An 18,838-nucleotide genomic window follows, 5' to 3' on the forward strand; every position below is an offset into this window, starting at 1 on the left:
TGTTTCTCTGACAGCAGTTCACCAGTATAGTATCAAGGACATGAGGAGCAGATTTTGGGACACAGACCAGCTCTAGCTGAAATATAAATTCTTCTATGCTACACTGAATGTGTTGCTGCTGAGATCAATTCCATAACAAAATTGGTACAACTGAACTCACTCCTATCATAGTGAAGAAGGGAAAGGAAAAAGTATATGGAATCAAATTCCTGAATTATCAGATCAAGCAAAAAATCCTGTTGGCAGCCAGAGAGAAGGAATTCAAATACCAAGGAGCCACAGTCAGGTTTATGCATGATTGAAGGGCCCGGATTAAGAATAAGATATTCTAGAAGGCAAAAGAGATTGGATTACAACCAAGAATCAACTACCCAACAAAAATGAGCATATTATTTCAGGGAGATGAAGAGAAAATTAGATCTCCAAATATGAAACATAAAAAGATAAATAAGGGAAAAGTAAAAGAAAAATTAAACTGGTTACAACTCTATATAGGAGCATAATACTCATAGCTCTTGAGAACTATATCTCTATTGAGGAAATAACTTAGACAGAGGTGTGAAGATAAATTGATTTTGATCATTTCCTTGACATTTATAGATATTTTCTGGCTGCCATTTCATAAGTATTATTAACACAAACATAATGTTAGAGTGCCTGAAACAGTCACAGGAGAATGTGCAATTCAAGATCCCCCAAGATATAGCAGTAGGTTTTCATAAGAGGGAGCTTCTTCATCAGATTTTCTAGTACTCAAATAGTAATGGTGTCCTGGCTTCCCTTAACCCCCTTTACTTGCCATTTATCTTGGTGTTAATGTTGTTTCTTCTGTTGTTTCTGCTATTGCTACTGCTATTGTTGTTGCTATAATGGTTTTAACTTGTGATTCATTTGGTTAGGAAACCTTGTAAGATGAAATGACATATAGTCAAAAAGAAAAATATGAGAAATGTTTTATTTTCTTAGTTCTTCAGAGACTTGTACAAAAGATTGCCATTTTCCTATAGAATGTTATGGGTATATGGATGTTTACTTTTTTTCACATTTGGCCTGGGAAAATTACTGCCTGTGGGAACCAAGTCCCTTGACCTGTTTGTCTTATTACTCTAGAGAAGGAAATAACAAACTACTCCAGAATCTTTGCCAAGAAAATCCTGAGGACAATATCGGCATGTGATGAATCATTGGTTCACAAAGTCTGACATGGCTGAATGACTGAACAACAATTTGTTAGCACTTTAAAGGTAGAGACTTGCTGTTCTTTTAGCTTTGTACTCTCAAAGTATTTGCAAAGTGTCTGCTTTGCTTAGTACATAATTGTATATGAAGGAAAGTATTTTATTCATCTTTTAATAAATTATCTTAGGGTGTTGGGCTAAGATATGTTCCAAAAGATATACTCTAGTATAAACATACCATTCCTAACCATAATGATGATCTTTCTGTTAATTTTTTTTCATTGGGTCCAGGCTATTTGAAATACTGTGGAAAATACTCAGAAATTTTAAAAATGCAAGATTCTTTCTACTTGACTCTAAAAATCTGTGCAAATTTCCCCCATGAAATAATTGTCCTTTTCTCAATTTCAGACAACAAACTTGTCTTCAGGAAAATCACAGTTAGTCACAATATATTTTATTGCTGTTTCATATCATAAATATTGAAAACTGAACTTTGATAGAGGAAAATCTGAAATTTAGTTTCAGAAGTCAAGAAATTAGATCTATTTTCCATATCATTAATGTATCAAAAAACCCACCAATTCTCATACTGAATTGGATCCATCTTCCCTTTCTCAGGTACAAAACATTTTTCATTACTCTCTATTGCTAGTACTATTCACTTTCATATTAGAAAATATTACATAGGAGCTATAATTGTATTGGTGCTACAGTTCTAAGACACAAGTCATTACCTCAGGGTTAGATAGTACTTTAAATAGACTAGAATTGGAAGTGGTGCTAAATTCTGGAGATATTACTGGAACTACTTAAGAAGTTCTAATTATAACATCCCATAGATATATTTATTTATCACAAGTTGCAAAAGTCAATGCTATATCTCAAGTATTCCTCATAAAATAAGAGAAATATGACACTAGATTTCCATTTGACCTAAACTGGATTTAATATGTTGTTTTTCAATATTTTTTTTCTATTTTACCAAATTGCTGCAAGACAGTCTGCATTTAATCCAATTTATTAATATTATCTATGAAATGGAATGAACCAAAGAGTTAACCATCCAGGAGCCAATTTTCTAGGGTACTTTGAGTAAGTACCTTATTCCCTGAATGCACATTCATTTCCTGATGTTAGTATAGTAGACAATGTCAATATTTCTTTCTCAGGGCTATCTCTGATTGTTCACATCTAATTCATAGTCTTCAGCAATAACAGTCTATCTCATTCAAAATTCCTTGGCCAATGTTCTGTCAAGTAGCAAAATTCTTCTAGATCTCTTTAGTGCAATTCCTGAAGCTGAGAGCCTTAGCTTCTGTAGCCAAAGTTCTTTGTCCTTCAAGAAAAGTTATTTTTACTAATCATCTTGCTCAACATCTTTCAAGGAAGTCTTTCTGATCTGAATCAATCAGGATCTAGTGTCATTAACCCAAAACTGCATGAATTTCTTTGTACTATTGTGGGAGAGTCATTTTTATACGGTTTAATTACTTTTCTAGACATCCTCATAAATGAAAGCACAGATAACATATAGGCACAGCAAGCTGTCCTCCACATTAATATTATTAAACACTCTTTAAGTTATCTTGCATTTTTATAACCCTACAATTGTAAAGCTGCAACTATACAACTTTCAAGTACTGAATATTTCATCTCTCATGGTCCCTGATACAATGGATCAAGGAGTTTACCTCTAGTTCTTTGCTTCTAAAGACTCCTAACTGCTACCATCAAATAAGTTTGCTAAATAATAATTTCATTAAACATTTGCTGTGTGCCAAACTAAAAAAATGGAACCATAGAAAAGAAAAAGAAAAAAAGTTCTAGCCCTTGAGGTAGTCAGAACCTAAAAGGGGGAGAAAACATGAAAACAACTCTATACAAGCATAATATATATGGAATAACTTTAAGGTTATCTCAAAGGCACCAGAATTAAGGTGGACTATGAAACTCATGCTTCAGAACATTGGTTTTTAGATAAGATTTGATGGAAAACAATGAAGCCAAGAGGCAGAGATTCATGGTGAACTACCAGTGAAAATCCCCACAGCGAGGAGATTGGGTGTCTTATACAAGGATCAGCAAAGTGACCAGTGTCATTGGAAAACCTCTCCTTCTTAGGCTATCATTTTAACTAGCTGCTAGTTGCTTTTAAATACTTTCCTTTTTCAAGTGATTTATTATTGATTTGTGATCTTTTCAACTCTAAACCTCATACTCAAAACTTGGGAACTTCAATATACAAGATGATTTCCCCTCAAATACCACATTCTTACCATTCATCAACAACCTCAACTCCAAGATCTCACCAATATTCATAGAAGTTTATTTACATAACCTAGAATGCTTAAATTCTCCTCTCAAACCATTTTTCACTGCCTAGAGAAGGGCTCTGATGGAGTTCCATAGAGGTCTCAACAAAGAAATCAGTCCTCAAACCTGGGTAAAGGAGTAAAAGATTAATTGGTCTATCAAGCAGCTGGTTGCCTCCAAAGTTTACTTCAGGATAGCTGGTGCTCTCACATGAGGCTGTCTCTTCATACACAGCATAACCTTCTACCCAACTTTATCTGGTCAAGCCAATATTAAAACTTGAAATGGATAGGAAGACCAGTTTGCTGGCTTGAGCCAAGTGTGGAATGTAAGAGCCAGTAGGCCAGTTTTGGAAAGCAGTCACTGACTTAAGGTTCTAGAAAAGATGTTGATTGATATAGATAGTAGAGCAGCGTAGTCCTATGAATGGCATTGTCCTAGTGTTAAAGTTTTTGCCAATTGTATCATCCCGAGATTGAGTATGAGGATGATTAGTTCACAATTCAAAAATGAAAGGTGTGAGAAGAAAGGTCATATTAGTCACATACTAGTTCTGGCTGCCATTGGTGATGCTGTGGTTCCTTGATGATACAGGAGGAAGAGAAACTAGAGAAAGACCATGAAGAAAAGTTAAGGTGATTCTTAGTCCATCAGGACACATATTAGATCTGATAGTCTCATTCTGTCACCAGATATGTGTACAGTATTGATGAAGATACCAAGGTGCCTTGCTGATAAGGAAAAAGTAAAATAAATTTGACACCAAGAGACTTCCATAGTAGCCAAACTATCTACAATAATAGTCCTGCTTCCTATAAATCAGACCATGAGATGGAATAATTCTTGAAAAGGGCAAGCGAGAAGGCTATCTTGCACAGCCTACCCCTGACTAAAATATATATATATATATATATATACATAATTGTGTAGCTCATACCACCAATCTCTTGGGTGGTCAATGTCATCCTCTTAGATACTGAAGAACTTAATAGTAGTAACACATGCTTCTTACTCTTCTTACTCTACTTCCCTCTTTCTACAACTTGTTTTTCATCATCCATTGTATCAGGCACTTGGACAGATGAGGTATTCGCTACTGGAAAGTAGTATAAATGCAGCTTTACTTTGGAAAACAGGTTTATTTTTTCCTATTTTATTACCCTTGCTCTGACTTCACTGCCATCTCTCTTTGCAATCTTGACCTCCTAGTTTACAAATTCACCTTTAAACTGTCTTACTCCCCTAGAATACCTTAATGCCTTAGTCATCATATTTTTCAGAATTGGCTAGAATTTCAAAGCTTATTTCTATAGTATTGTTTTACTAAATAAAATGTTCATCTGTTTATACACACTTAATTCTGCATCAGTTCATGATTCTGAAAAGTATGGAATTTTTCATCATTGCATTGCTATCATGTTAAACTCTGTATTATTCCAATTTTGTATTGTCAAATGGATGGTTTTGTCTCAGAATTTTATCCACTACCTTTTTCTCTTTTCTAGCAACATTCATTTTTATTTATAAGTAAGTGGCAGAAGAAAGGTACCCAGCATGTATTTTTAAATTAGTAAAATATGTCCTTTTCTATATTTTCCTTGGCATCTACACTTCTTTTTTATTTATTTAGGGCAATGGGATTAAGTGACTTGCCCAAGATCACACAGCTAGGCAATTATTAAGTGTTTGAGATCAGATCTGAATTAAGGTTCTCCTGACTCCATGTCTGGTGCTCTATCCACTGTTCCGGCTAGCTGACCTGGCATCTACATTTCTATAACAAGATTTTTTATCTTTTCTTCAACAATTCTATAATTTATTTTATTTTGGTACCCTAGAAATAAATATTTGTTCAACATTAGAAATACTGTTGCATTGAAATATTTCAAGAATAAATATAATTTTTTAAAATCTGCTTAAGATAATAGATATTACAAAGACTTGATAAAATTTCACATTGATTTCTATTAAAAGTCCTAGAATCCATAGGAGTAAAGAGAGACTTTTTAAATATAGTTTATTGTACTTATCTAAATCCAAGAGGAAACAGTAGTGGTAATGGCAAAAACTTAGAGTCTCTTCCAGTATCTTTAGAGACAAAGCAAGGACACCCTTTGGAACTACTACAGTTATGACTAGCATTCTAACTGCTAGAAATGCTAGCAAGAGCAATAAGTCAAGGAGAAAAAATAAGGGAATAAGTAGGAAAAACAAAACCAACACTTTTACATATGATATAATAGTGAACTGAACTAATTGAAATAATTAATAGCTTTAATAAACTTTCAGAATTTAAGATAATCTATAAAAATCATTTCTATTCCTATATTTAACTAGCAAAATTCAACAAACAAAACTGAAAGAGAGAGATTGCATTCCAAACAACTATAGAAATTATAAAATAAGGGACAACTAGGTGGCTCAGTGAATAGAGGACCAGCCCTGGAGTCAGGAGGTCCTTTGTTCAAATCCAGCCTCAGACACTTACTAATTAACTAGATGTGTGACCTTAGGCAAGTCACTTAACCCCATTGCCTGGAAAAAAAACTAACAAAAAAGAAAGAAGTTATAAAATACTTGATAGTCTAGCAATGTACCTGGCATATATTGATTGATTATACCTAAAAATTAGATTCATCCAGGGGTTATATGAATATAACTGTAAAGCACCATTTTTGAAGAAATAAACATAGGATTTATAAATAATTAGAGTTACATTAACTGATCTAGGGTGAGTTAAGAACATATAATAAAATGAGAATACTACCTAAATCAATTTATTTCATAGAAGTGCTATAGCAGTCAAACAATTCTTTTCTCTTAAAAGGGATTACACTCAGACCTTGTCCTTCCCTTCTGTAACAGGAATTAGTATGCTCTAAAAATAGAAAAAAAATTAACACAACATCCATTTGCTATCTGCCTCCTGGAAACTTAAAGACATAAAAAATTCTTTCCATGTGGAACTGGAGTGCTCAAAAATGATGAATTTATAAAGATCATACAATATATCTGCCCAATTTCATTGACTATTTGTGTTTCCTTATGGAGATGAGGGATTCCAATCTAGAAAAGCTAAGTGCCATTGTAACCTTGTTGTATAACCTTGCTGTGATAGGACAAAATAAATGTCCTTTTGTTCATTAATAGTGATTTATGAGTGCCTTATTTCTTTCCAACATTCAACATAAGCTAAAAGTATTGGCATTTGGTCTTTCTCTACATTAAGGTTGATCAACACCCCCATGTTGCTGCTAGGGTGCACAATGTTCTGGTTCTGCTCATCTCACTCAGCATCAGTTCATGCAAATCCTTCCAAGGTTCCCTGAATTCCCATCCCTCCTGTTTCTAATAGCACAATTGTGTTCCATCACATACATATACCACAGCTTGTTAAGCCATTCCCCAATTGAAGGACATTCACTTAATTTCCAATCCTTTGTCACCACAAATAGGGCTGCTATGAATATTTTTGTGCAAGTGATGTTTTTACTCAGGGCTACTTTTCACCTTTGTCTCTAAGAAACTGAAACAAGTCCAGTGGTCATACCCCATTAAACCATTTTGGCAAGACAGGCTAAACCAGGTTGAGACTAACTGGGGGGGGGGGGATTTAGAGGGAGGAGGGGTATAATCTACCATTAGCATCTGAAAACCTCCCTGGTAAATGGATAGGTAAGAACAGTTTGGTCCAATGACAATGACGGTAACTGAAGCAGTTACTGTGGAATATTTAGAGTATGATTAGACATTGAAGGCAGAAATTATCCATTGTATCTCAAGTAATCACCAGTTGCCTTATCTGTACAGTCACTAGAATTTTGACAACTCTAGAAAAGAGTGAAACCAAAGACTGTGTATCTCTGTATTATTTAAATCCAATTTATTCTTGACTCAGAAGGCATCATCCATATCATTTCACCATTTTAATTATTTCAAAGGCTTGTGGTGTCAGGTAAGAGATGAAGCAGCTGGTACAAACACACTGGAAACTGTAGTCACAACCTTGTACATAGGTGGCCCAAGTCACAGAATCATCTGCTCACTAGAAACAGTAATGGAATTTAGCTGTCCCTGGATGTATCTGAGCAGCTTTTAAAGAATGACTCTGCTTCTGGAACTATGTCCAAAGAGCAATTCAACTAAGTATGCCCTTTGACACAAAAATACTAATGCTAGGTCTAGATTCAAAAGAAATCATGAAAATGGGAAAAATTTCATGTGTCCAAAAATATTTATAACAACAACCCTTTTTGTAGTAGCAAAGAATTAGAAATTGAGAGAATTCCCATCAATTGGGGAATGACTGAACAAGTTAAGGTTTGTGAATGTTATGGAGTATAATTGTTGTATAACAAATCATAAGTAGTTGGATATTATAGAAACCTGAAAAAATTACATGACCTGATGATGAGTGAAGAGTACAGAACCAAGAAAACATTGTATACTTTAACTATGATGGATGCAGTTCCTCTCAGCAGTTCAGAGATCAAGAACTAACCTGAGAGACCTGCTATGGACAATGCCATCCATACCTAAAAAGGGGGAAATGGAATCTGAATATATATATATATATGTATATATATATATACTATGTTCACTTTTTTACAAATTCTCTTATGATTTTCCTCCCAATCTCATGATTTTCTTTCTTTCCTCTTAGTCATAATTCCTTTTACACAAAATTAATACTATATAAATATGTTAAACACAAATGTATATATACAACTTTTACCAGATTGTTTGCCATCATATGGAGGGAAGGGGGAGAAATGAGGTTGGTAGAAAAATATGTAACTTAAAAATTTGTAAATGGATTAATGTTGAAAGAATACCACAGCATGTAATTGGAAATATGGAATAAAATGTCAATTTTAAAAAATGACATTGTTCATCTCCTACTGTGAGAATGGGAACTAGAAAAGGTACCCTAAAAATTGTCTGCTTACCCAACCCAACCAAGGCAGAGAGAGATCCCACTTTTTGTTCAAAAAATGAAGAAAATGTACAAAAACTTCTGCCAATTTTACTCAAAATTACAACTTGGAATGAGTGTACATTTATGGACAAAACAAAATCCAATAGACATGAAAGACAACTCTTGTTGGGAGAGTTATAAACAGCAGATGTTATATGCAAGTAGCGGCTCTGAGTGAAACAAACCTTACAAATAAAGTTTACTAAAGTCAGAGCATTTTTTTTTTCTGGAGTGGCCATAATGAAGGAAGCTGGAGTAGGCTTTGTAATCAAAATTAATTTTGTCAACAAGATTGTATGCCTACAAAAAGAGGTAAATGACAGGTTCAAGACAATGTGATTGCCACTTGCTGGAAAATTCCATGCCACTATCACAGGTACCTATGCTCCTACCATGATAAATACTGATGAAGTTAAAGAAAAATTTTACAAAACCTGGAGACACTCATTATCAATGTTCCAAAGGAAGATAAGTTTATAATTTTTGGATGACTTTAATGCTTGAGTAAACACAGACTGCCAGACATGTCAGAGAGACTTTGGGAGGAATGAAGTCAGAACCAGCAAAACAATAGACTTTTATTAATGCAAACTTTAAGAATGACATTGCTCACTTCCTGGTGTGAGAAAGGGACTAAAAAAAGGCACTGCCTTCCATTTACCTAAATGTACTAAAACTTGCTTGCAGCAAGCATTGACATTTAATAGACTATGTGTTTAGAAGAAGAGACAAACAGAATGTGACAGTAACAAAGGTCCAGAACAGTAGACTAATCATAGACTCATTCTTTCCAAGCTAAACATTTACATTCAACAAAGCAAAATCCCAAAGGAGAGATTTCTAATTTCTCTGCCTTTTCAGTTCCTCAGCTCATACAAAAACTTACTGAAATCTTCCAGATAATATGGCAAAAGGAGATTATCCCTCAGGATTTCAGAGATGTCCTCATTGTTCATCTCAAAAAAAAAAAAAAGGAAAAGGAAATTGATTGTCTTATGATAATCAAAAGGGTGTCTTTCTCTGTCATTGCCCCAAGATTTTTGCCAGTCCTGCTAATAGGCTGATCCTTCACCTAGAAGATGTTTTTCTACCTGAGAGTCAATGTGGCTTCATAAGAATCCAAAGAACAGTTGATTTGGTGCTTGTTTGCTGCCTGACAACTCCATGCAAAATGTCAGAAGGTCTGTACACAGTGTTTGTTAATCTGACCTAGTTTACTGAAATAAGCTTTTATTCTGTCTGTCATGAAGGACTTTGAAAGATCATGGAAAAATTTGACTGCCCAGAGAAATCCAATAGTATTGTATATCAGCTTCAGAACTATGTGATTGCCCAGGTTCTGGGCAAGTGTATATTGCTTTTCTGTTTTCCCAGTCATCAATACTGTGAAGCAGAGCCGTGTATTTTTCCCTATGTTTTTTAACATGATACTTTCAGTGATATTGCTTCATGCTTTCAGTGAAGATGAAAATGGTAGCAAAGACAGCTACTATGCTGTTTATAAACTATTTAACTTGAAAAGGCTACAGGCCAAGATTAAAGTAGCAGAGGAGTTGGTCCCTGATTTTTTGTTCACAGCTAATTGTTCAGTAAATAAAGCTTTTGAGATTGAGATACAACAGGGTTTGTATCAATTTTCTTCTGCTTGTGTAATTTGGACCTGACAATTAACACTAAGGAGAAAGAGGTTCTGCACCAGGTAGCACCACACCATCTTCATTGGAAACATTAGTTACAGCCAATGGAGAAATGCTGAATGATGCAGAAAAATCTTCTTACCTTTACAGTAGACTTTCCAGGGGTGTACACATAGCTGATAAGTTTGGTGCATGTATTGACAAAGCTAGAATGGTGTTTGGGATGCTCCAAAGGAAAGTTTGTGGGGAAAAAAAAGGTATTAACCAAATAGAAGTTCTCCAAAGTTGTCATACTACCCTCATAGTTGTATGCCTGTGAAATCTGGATTTTACTATCACCATGCCAGGAAACTGAATGACTTCCATTTGAATTGTCAGGGAGGTTCTGAATATCACCCAGAAAAAGAATGGATCAAAAAATGAGGTCCTATCTCAAGCTGAAATGTCAAGAATTCAAATAATACTGGAGTGAGAGCAACTCAGATGGGGTGGCCATGTTGACTGAATGTCAAAGGTAAGTTTACTTAAAAGACTATTATGCAGACAATTTCCACAAGTGTTTATACGATGGTTAGAAGAAGTAACACAAAAACATTCTCAAGGTCTCTCTTAAGAATTTTGGAATTAATTGTGATACTGGGGGACACTGGCATAAGAGTATTTAAAATGGAATGCCTGTGTCAGAGAAGACCTTGTGCTCTGTGTGCAAAGTGTAATTACACTATATTTAAATTCAAATGTAGTGCACAATTTTAGAGATCTTTCTACTCTAAATATTTATATTTATGCCTGACCTGTGTAGAGTCTTCTGAGCTTGTATTGGTGTCGTCGGCCACTGATGGACACATTGTACATTGACCCTGACAAATGATGCCATTTTGGTCCTCTTCTAGATTGAAGAGCAACAACCAACATCATTATTATATATAAATACACACACATACATACAGCATATAAAAAGAGAGGTGATTCAAACTTATTCTCCTTTCCTCCCAGAGGATCAATTTCTTTTTTCATGGAAGCAAAATACAAACCACTAACAGAAGTCAACATAGAATTAGGAAAGTTTAAGATGCCAGAGAAAGTAATCCTGTGTTTTCCTTCTTGCTTTCTTATTTCCTTTGGGGGTGGGGGGCTCTGTTCATTTGTTCTTCTGTTTTCTCCCTATTCAAAGTTATTGTTCCTCATGCTGCCATTCTGCATAAAATGCAACATTATGATTTTCATGATTATTGGTTTGTTGAAAGAACTCATAATCACTTGGCCTGAAATATGATTTCATTCTCTATTACTCCCTGACTTTTCTTTTCCTATAAGCCCTTCTCTCATTTGTGTATGTTCCTTAGGCAATTGGAAATAAGGGAAAGGGCACAGGCCACTTTATGGATGACTTTTCTCTCTTTGTAGCTGCTTGAGCATTTTCCTAACAATACATTACTATAAAGTGACAGAAGTCTTTGCCAGTGGTTCTATTGTAAATCAACTAAAACTTATTGATGTTTAAAAATTGGTACCTAATAGTAACTTATTGAATTTCAATGTATATACAGTTCATTTTCAGAGCATAGTTGATTCATTTTGCATCAATAATGGACAAGATCTGTGAGAAATTTTTCCTAAATCATAATGTTCAATTAAACTGTCACTTTGTCCCCTTACAAGGGTTCATGACTGTATAATTAAATTGAGTTAATTATCTATTTGTGATCAGTTTAATAGATGTTGAATCATGAAAACTCATCAAGATATTGACTCAAGTATAAATTATGTTGTCCTAGATCAACCTCAACTAACAACAACATTTAAGAAACTTAAGTTCTCAAGTTCAAAGCAGGCTAATTAAGCTATTGTACTATACTAAACAGAATTTTAGAATGTGCTTAAAGAAAAAATGAATGATTTGAGAAATATCAAATGCTCGCATATATTACATTAACATTGAAATATAAGCTCTGTGAGGACAGTGTAATGACATTGCATTGACATGACTGACTTCCTTTGTTTAAGTGATCATTTTGTGATGAAGTATTTTTATGAGTTTTTCATAGTTTTTTCAATATTAAGATAAATATATATATATATACATACATAAATGTACATGGTAAACAAGATGTGTGTGTTCATAAAAAGCTAATAAGTATCAAGTTCAAATTCATTTGTTTTTCAATCACATCTGATTCATCGTGACCCCACTTGGGGTTTTCTTGGAAAAAGTATTAGAATGGTTTGCCATTTCTGTCTCTAGCTGATATGAAAACTTAGGCAAACAGGATTAATGATATGCCTAGAATCACATAGTGAATAAATGTTTGAATCCAGATTTGAAATCATGAAGATGAGTCTTCCTGACTCCAGGTATGATACTCTATCTACAGGGCAATTTAGCTGCCCAACAAAATAAGAAAGACCAATAGTAGAAGAATTTGAAAAACAAACTTATCATCACAAATTTTTGTCATCAGGAACCAATTAAATTAAATGGTAAACAAATTTGGTCACACTGAATCTAATGGATGTTTCCAAGTGGATGTCCTAACATTTAAATTCAGCACTCACAAAGCAGAATATTTTCTCTCAGTTTTACCTCTCTTCTTTGCTACTTTTTAAGGCATTGCCAGCCTATTCAATCAGATTGCAGCCTAGACAACATCAGTCTTCATTTCTTTAAACAGCCCCCTCTCTCAGTTATATATCAAGACAATTTTAGCATTATTTTTGATAAAGTTTTGAGTTCCAAGTTTTTCTCCCTCCCTCTCTCACCTCTTCTCTTCCTAAAATGCTAGATAATTTGATATAGGTCATATATGTACTACCAAATAAAACATTTACACGTTAATCACAGTTCAGAAAGAAGTAAATAAAAAGGAAAAAAGAAAAAAAGAATAAAATGAAGAAAGTATATTTCAATATGCATCCAGAATACAATACTTCTTTTTCTGAATGAAGATAGCATTTTCCATTGTGAGTCCCTCATAATTGTTTTGAAGCATTGTGTTACTGAAAGAGCTGAGCCATTCATAGTTGATCATCACCCAAAGATGCTAGTGCTAATTACAGTATTTTCTTGGTTCTACTCATTTCACTATACATCAATTCATACAGTATTTCTAGGTTTTCCTGAAATTTACCTGTTCATCATTTCTTATTGCATAAAGTATTCCATTATGTTCATATATCACAGCATATTCAGTTGTACCTGAAGTAATGGACATCACTTAATTTCTAATATTTTGACACTACAAAAAGGACTGCTATAAATACTTTTGCACATGTAGCTCTTTTTCCATTTTAAATTATCTCTTTGGAATACAGAGCTGGTAGGGGTATAACTAGATCAAAGAGGATTCACAGTTTTATTTGTCATTTGGGAATAATTTCAGATTGATCTCCAGAATGACTGGACTTCATAACTCCACCATCAATGCATTAGTATCCCAGTTTTCTTACATCCTCTCCAATACTTATCATTTTTCTTTTTTTGTCATATTACCCAATCTGAAAGCTGTGAGGTGGTACCCCAGAGACATTTTAATTTGCATTTCTCTTATCAAAAGTGTTTTAGAGTGATTCTTCATATTTGTAGATAGTTTTGATTTTGCTCTTGAAATTAATCCTTTAAAAATTTATCAGTTGGAAAATAGCTTGTATTCTTATTAATTTAATTTAGTCTGTATATATGTGAGAAATGATGCCTCTATCTGAGATAATTTCTGTAAAGATTGTTTCCCAGCTTTCTGGGTTTTGTTTATGCAAAAGTTTCCTATTTTAATACAATCAAGTTATCTGTTTTATATCTGATAAGGCTTTCTATCTCTTATTTGGTCATGAATTCTTCCCCTTCCCATAGATCTAGGGCATAAACTATTTCTTGCTCTTATAATTTGCTTATGGTATCACTTTTTATAGCTAAATCATATGCACATTTTGGCCTTATCTTGATATATACAATATGAGATATTCATCCATATCTAGTTTTAACATTTTTATTTTCTGGTTTCCCAGTCTTTTTAGTTGTTGTTGAATATTGAGTTCTTATCCCAATGACTAGGGTCCTCTGAGTGTATAAAAAATTGAGTTACTATGGTCATTGGCTACTGTGTCTTGAGTCACTAATCTACTACACTGATGCACCACTCTATTTATTAGGCAGTAATAAGCTAGTTTTGTTAAGAACTACTTTATAATATAGTTTTGGATCTGGTATTGTTAGGTCACCTACCTTTCTATTTATTTTTCATTAATTTCCATAATACTCTTGACCTTTCTTTCCCTACCAAATGAGCACAGCAATACTGGTATAAATCCAACCCGGTCATAGTATATAATCCTTTTGAGTTATTCCTGAAATCATCTGACTTGAATTATGTTCAAAATTTTTTCATTTATATTTATTAGGGAAATAGTTTTATAATTTTCTTTCTGTTCTGGCTCTTTCTGGCTTAGGGATAAGCACCATATATGTGTCATAAAAACAGTTTGATAGGGTTCCTTCATTACCTACTTTTGCTAATTAGTTATAAAGTATTGGAATGAATTGTTCTTTAAATGCTTGGTAGAATTTACTCATGAATCCATATGACCTTGAGAATTTTTTCTTAGAGAATTTATTAATGGCTTATTCAAATTATTTTTCTAATATGGCAATATTTAAACATTCTACTTCCTGATGGTGAATTATAATTTTATAACTATTCACTGATTTCACTAAAAGTATAAAAACTATTCTCGTATAATTAGGCAAAATATTTCCTAATGATTGCTTTTAATTCCTCTTCATTGATAGTGATTTCACACTCCTCATTTTTGATATTGAGTATTTGGTTTCTTTATTTTTAATCAAATTAACAAATAACTTATCTATCTCATTGATTTCTTCTCAAAGTCTCCTAGTTTTATTTATTTATTATACAATTATTTTTACTTTTGATTTTATTAATCTCATGTTGATTTTCACTATTAATAATTTGGTGTTCAATTTGAAATTGTTAACTTGTTCTTTTTCTATTTTTTAGTTGCATGTTCAATTGATTGATCTGGTCTTTCTCCATTTTGCTGATGTTAGAATGTAGAGAAATAAATTTTCCCTTAAGTACTGCTTTGACTGCATCATATAAACTTTGTTATGTTGCCTCACTCTTGTCATGCTTTTTAATGAAACTGTTTCTATGATTTGTTCTTTGACCCACTTATTCTTTAGGACTAGATTAAATTTCTAATTATTTTTAGTCAATTTACTGCCCTTTGTGAATGTAATTTTATTGTATCATAATCCAAAAAGGAATATATTTAATATTTGTGCCTTTCTTCATTTGAATTTGAAGTTTTTATGCCCTAATATAGGATCAGTGTTTCTACAGAAGTCATTTTTTCCTGAGAAAAAGATATATTCTTTTCTTTTCCCATTCCATTTTCTTCAAAAGTCTGTCAGATCTAATTTTTGTAAAGTTCTAGTTACCTCCTTAGTCTCTTTCTTTTTGATTTTTTGGTTGGATTTATCAAGTTCTGAGAGGGAACAACTGAGATCCTCCACTAGTACAATTTTGCTATTTCTTCCTCTAACTTACTTAACTTCTCCATTAAGAATTTGGATGCCGGGGCAGCTAGCTGTCCCAGTGGATAGAGCACCTGCCCTGGAGTCAGGCGTACCTGAATTCAAATCTGGTCTCAGACATTTAACAATTACCTAGCTGTGTGGCCTTGGGCAAGCCACTTAACCCCATTGCCTTGCAAAAACCTAAAAAAAAAAAAGAATGTGGATGCCTTCTACACAAATTAAATTACTTTCTACCCAAATTATATAACTTATTCAGCACCATACCAATAAAACTACAAAATAACTATTTTACTGAAGTAGAAAAAAAAACAAAATTCATCTGGAGCAACAAAAGGGCGAGAATAGCAAGGGAATTGATGAAAAAAATTTTAATGAATGTGGCCTAGCTCTACCAGATCTAAAACTATACTATGAAGCAGCAAGTCATCAAAAATGCCTGGTACTGGTTAAGAAATAAAGTAATGGATCAATGGATTAGAATAGGTTCAAAAGAAACTGCAGTAAATGACTACAAAAATCTACTATTTGACAAATCCAAAAACAGTGCCTGGGATAAGAACTCATCATATGACAAAAATGTTGAGAAAACTGAAAAATAGTATTGCAAAAACTAGGCATAGATCCACATCTTACACCCTATATCAAAATATGTTCAAAATGGGTACAGGATATAAACAAAATGAGTGATACCATAGATAAATTAATAGACCAAAATTTATCTATCTATGAAAAAGGATAAATTTATGATGAAATAAGAAATAGAGCACATTATAAACTGCAAAAGAATGATTTTAATTATATTAAATTTTAAAAAAGTTTTTGCACTAATAAAATCAATGCTGCCAAAATTAGAAGAAAAGGACAAAGCCGGGAAACAATCTTCACAACTGGGAATTCTGATAAAGGTCTCATTTCTAAAATATATAGAAACTTGCATCAAATTTATAAGACCACAAGTCATTCCCCAATCGATAAATGGTTAAAGTATATGAACAGACAGTTTTCAAATGAAGGAATTAAAGATATATATATAGAGAGAGAGAGATAGAGAGATAGATAGATAGATAGATGATATAGATATAGATATAGATATATAATATAAAAATCCTTCAAATCACTATTGATTAGAGAAATGCAAATTAAAACAACAATGAGGTATCAGTTCACACCTAATAGGTTAGCCAAGATGAGAAAAAAGGGGAAATGATCAATGTTGGAGAGATTATGAGAGGATTGCGACATTGATGCATGGCTGGTGGAGTTGTGAGAGGATCCATCCTTTCTGGAGAACAATATAGGACTATGCCCAAAGAGCAATAAAAGTGTTCATACTCTTTGACCTAGCAATACTAATTCTACATATATATCCAAGATAAACTATACAAATTGGTAAAAGTCCTACATATTCCAAAATATTCATAGCACTTCTTTTTGTAGTGGCAAAGAACTGGAAATTGAGGGGATGCTCTTCAATTGGGGAATGGCTAAACAAATTATGATACATGAATACTATGGAATTCTATTGTTCTATAAGAAACCATAAATGGCTGTACTCTAGAGAAACATGGAATGACTTACAGGATCTGATGCTGAGTGAAGGGAGTAGAATGAAGAAAACAATGTACATATCAACAACAACATTATGAAATGAACAACCTTGATGAAAGCAGCTCTTCTCAGCAGTCCAGTGAGGTGGCACAGCTGTATTTGACTGGTTATGGACTATATTATCCCCAAATAGGAGAAAAACAAAACAAAACAAAACACACGGGTTTTTTTTCCTGAATCTGATGAATACTTTATAAAATTATCTCTTATGTAACTTCCCCTTAATCCTAATTCCTCATGCCAAAATTAATAATTTAACAAAACATATATGTAAAATGCTAACCTGACTGTTCCCTGCTGAGAGGAGTGGGGTGGGAAGGGAGGGTGGAGAGAAATTTTGTTATTTGGAAATATGTTTGTAAATGGATGAAAATAAATAAAGAAATTTTAAAAGAAAAGAATTTGGATGTCAGGACAATTGGGTGATGTAGAGGATAGAGCACTGGCCCTGCAGTCAGGAGGACTTGAGTTCGAATCCCATCTCAGACACTTAATAATTACCTAGTTGTATGATCTTGGACAAGTCACTTAATTCCATTGCCTTGCAAAAAAGTAAAAGAAGAATTCGAATGCTATACCATTTAGTTATGTTTATTATTGTTGTTTAACATAGAATGATTAGTGTTGTATATACTATTGATGCTACTTCATTATCTATGGTACCTTTTAGCAAGGTGAAGTTCCCTTATCACTTTTAATTAGGTCTATTTGTTCTTTTGAATTTTATGAGATCAAGATTACTACCCCTGCTTTTTTTTTTAACTTCAGCTAATGCTTCAGCTCCTTACCTTTATTTTGCTTCAAGTATGTTTCTTGCAAATAACATATTGCAAGATTATGGTTTTTTGTCCACAATGACTTCTGCTTTCATTTATGGAAGAATTCATTCCATTCACATTCACAGTTATATCTACTGTGTATTTTCTCCATCCTATTTTTTTTTCATATTTTTCTTCTCTCTTTTCACTGTTTCCCCATAGAGAGTGATTTCCTTCTCTCTACTGCCCAGATTTTCCATCACTTCTATCAGTCTCCTTCTCCCATTACTTATTCTCCTCCTTTCTTGTTGAGGAAGATAGATTTTTATATTCTACTGACTGTGTAAAGAATTTTCTCTTTGAATCAATTCTGATGAAAGTAAGGTTCAATTAATGCCCATCACCCAATCTTGCATCTTCCCCTCCACTGCAATAGACTTTTAAAAAAACCTCATTATGTGAAATAATGTATCCAACTTCTGCACCAAGTGCACTCCTTTTTCTCATCCCTTAATCATTACTTTTATGGTATTCCCTCCAATTCATTAAACTGATTGTGGTTCTTCAGTGTTTGAGTTGTTTCTGTTTTCTTTGCAAAATTTTTTTCCCTGAACTGATAATTCTGAAATTTGGCTATTCCATTCCTTGAAATTTTTATTTTGGAATTTCTTTCCTGAGGTGATCAGTCCCAGGATATCAGGCTAGCTTTAGTTGATTATTTCTTTAAAGAGGCTATCCCTGTCCTGAACTTCATATGTCATGGGATTAAAGCACTCAGGGAAGGATGATAGCAGCTTTGGGGAACATAA

At 33.5% G+C, this 18,838-nt stretch overlaps 1 protein-coding gene across 1 annotated transcript in view; it reads left to right on the top strand.

Moving 5' to 3' along the window:
* The first annotated feature begins 7,194 nt into the window (after positions 1-7,194).
* LOC141492308 (sequestosome-1-like) overlaps positions 7,195-18,838 on the top strand; it is a 74,704-nt gene continuing 63,060 nt past the window's right edge. Inside the window, 2 exon segments of the mRNA XM_074192781.1 lie at positions 7,195-7,232; positions 9,932-10,095. Of these exon segments, the coding sequence (XP_074048882.1) occupies positions 7,195-7,232; positions 9,932-10,095 (202 nt within the window).

The sequence above is a fragment of the Macrotis lagotis genome, chromosome 6 (genome assembly GCF_037893015.1).
Source record: "Macrotis lagotis isolate mMagLag1 chromosome 6, bilby.v1.9.chrom.fasta, whole genome shotgun sequence".
NCBI classification, from domain to species: Eukaryota; Metazoa; Chordata; class Mammalia; order Peramelemorphia; family Peramelidae; genus Macrotis; species Macrotis lagotis.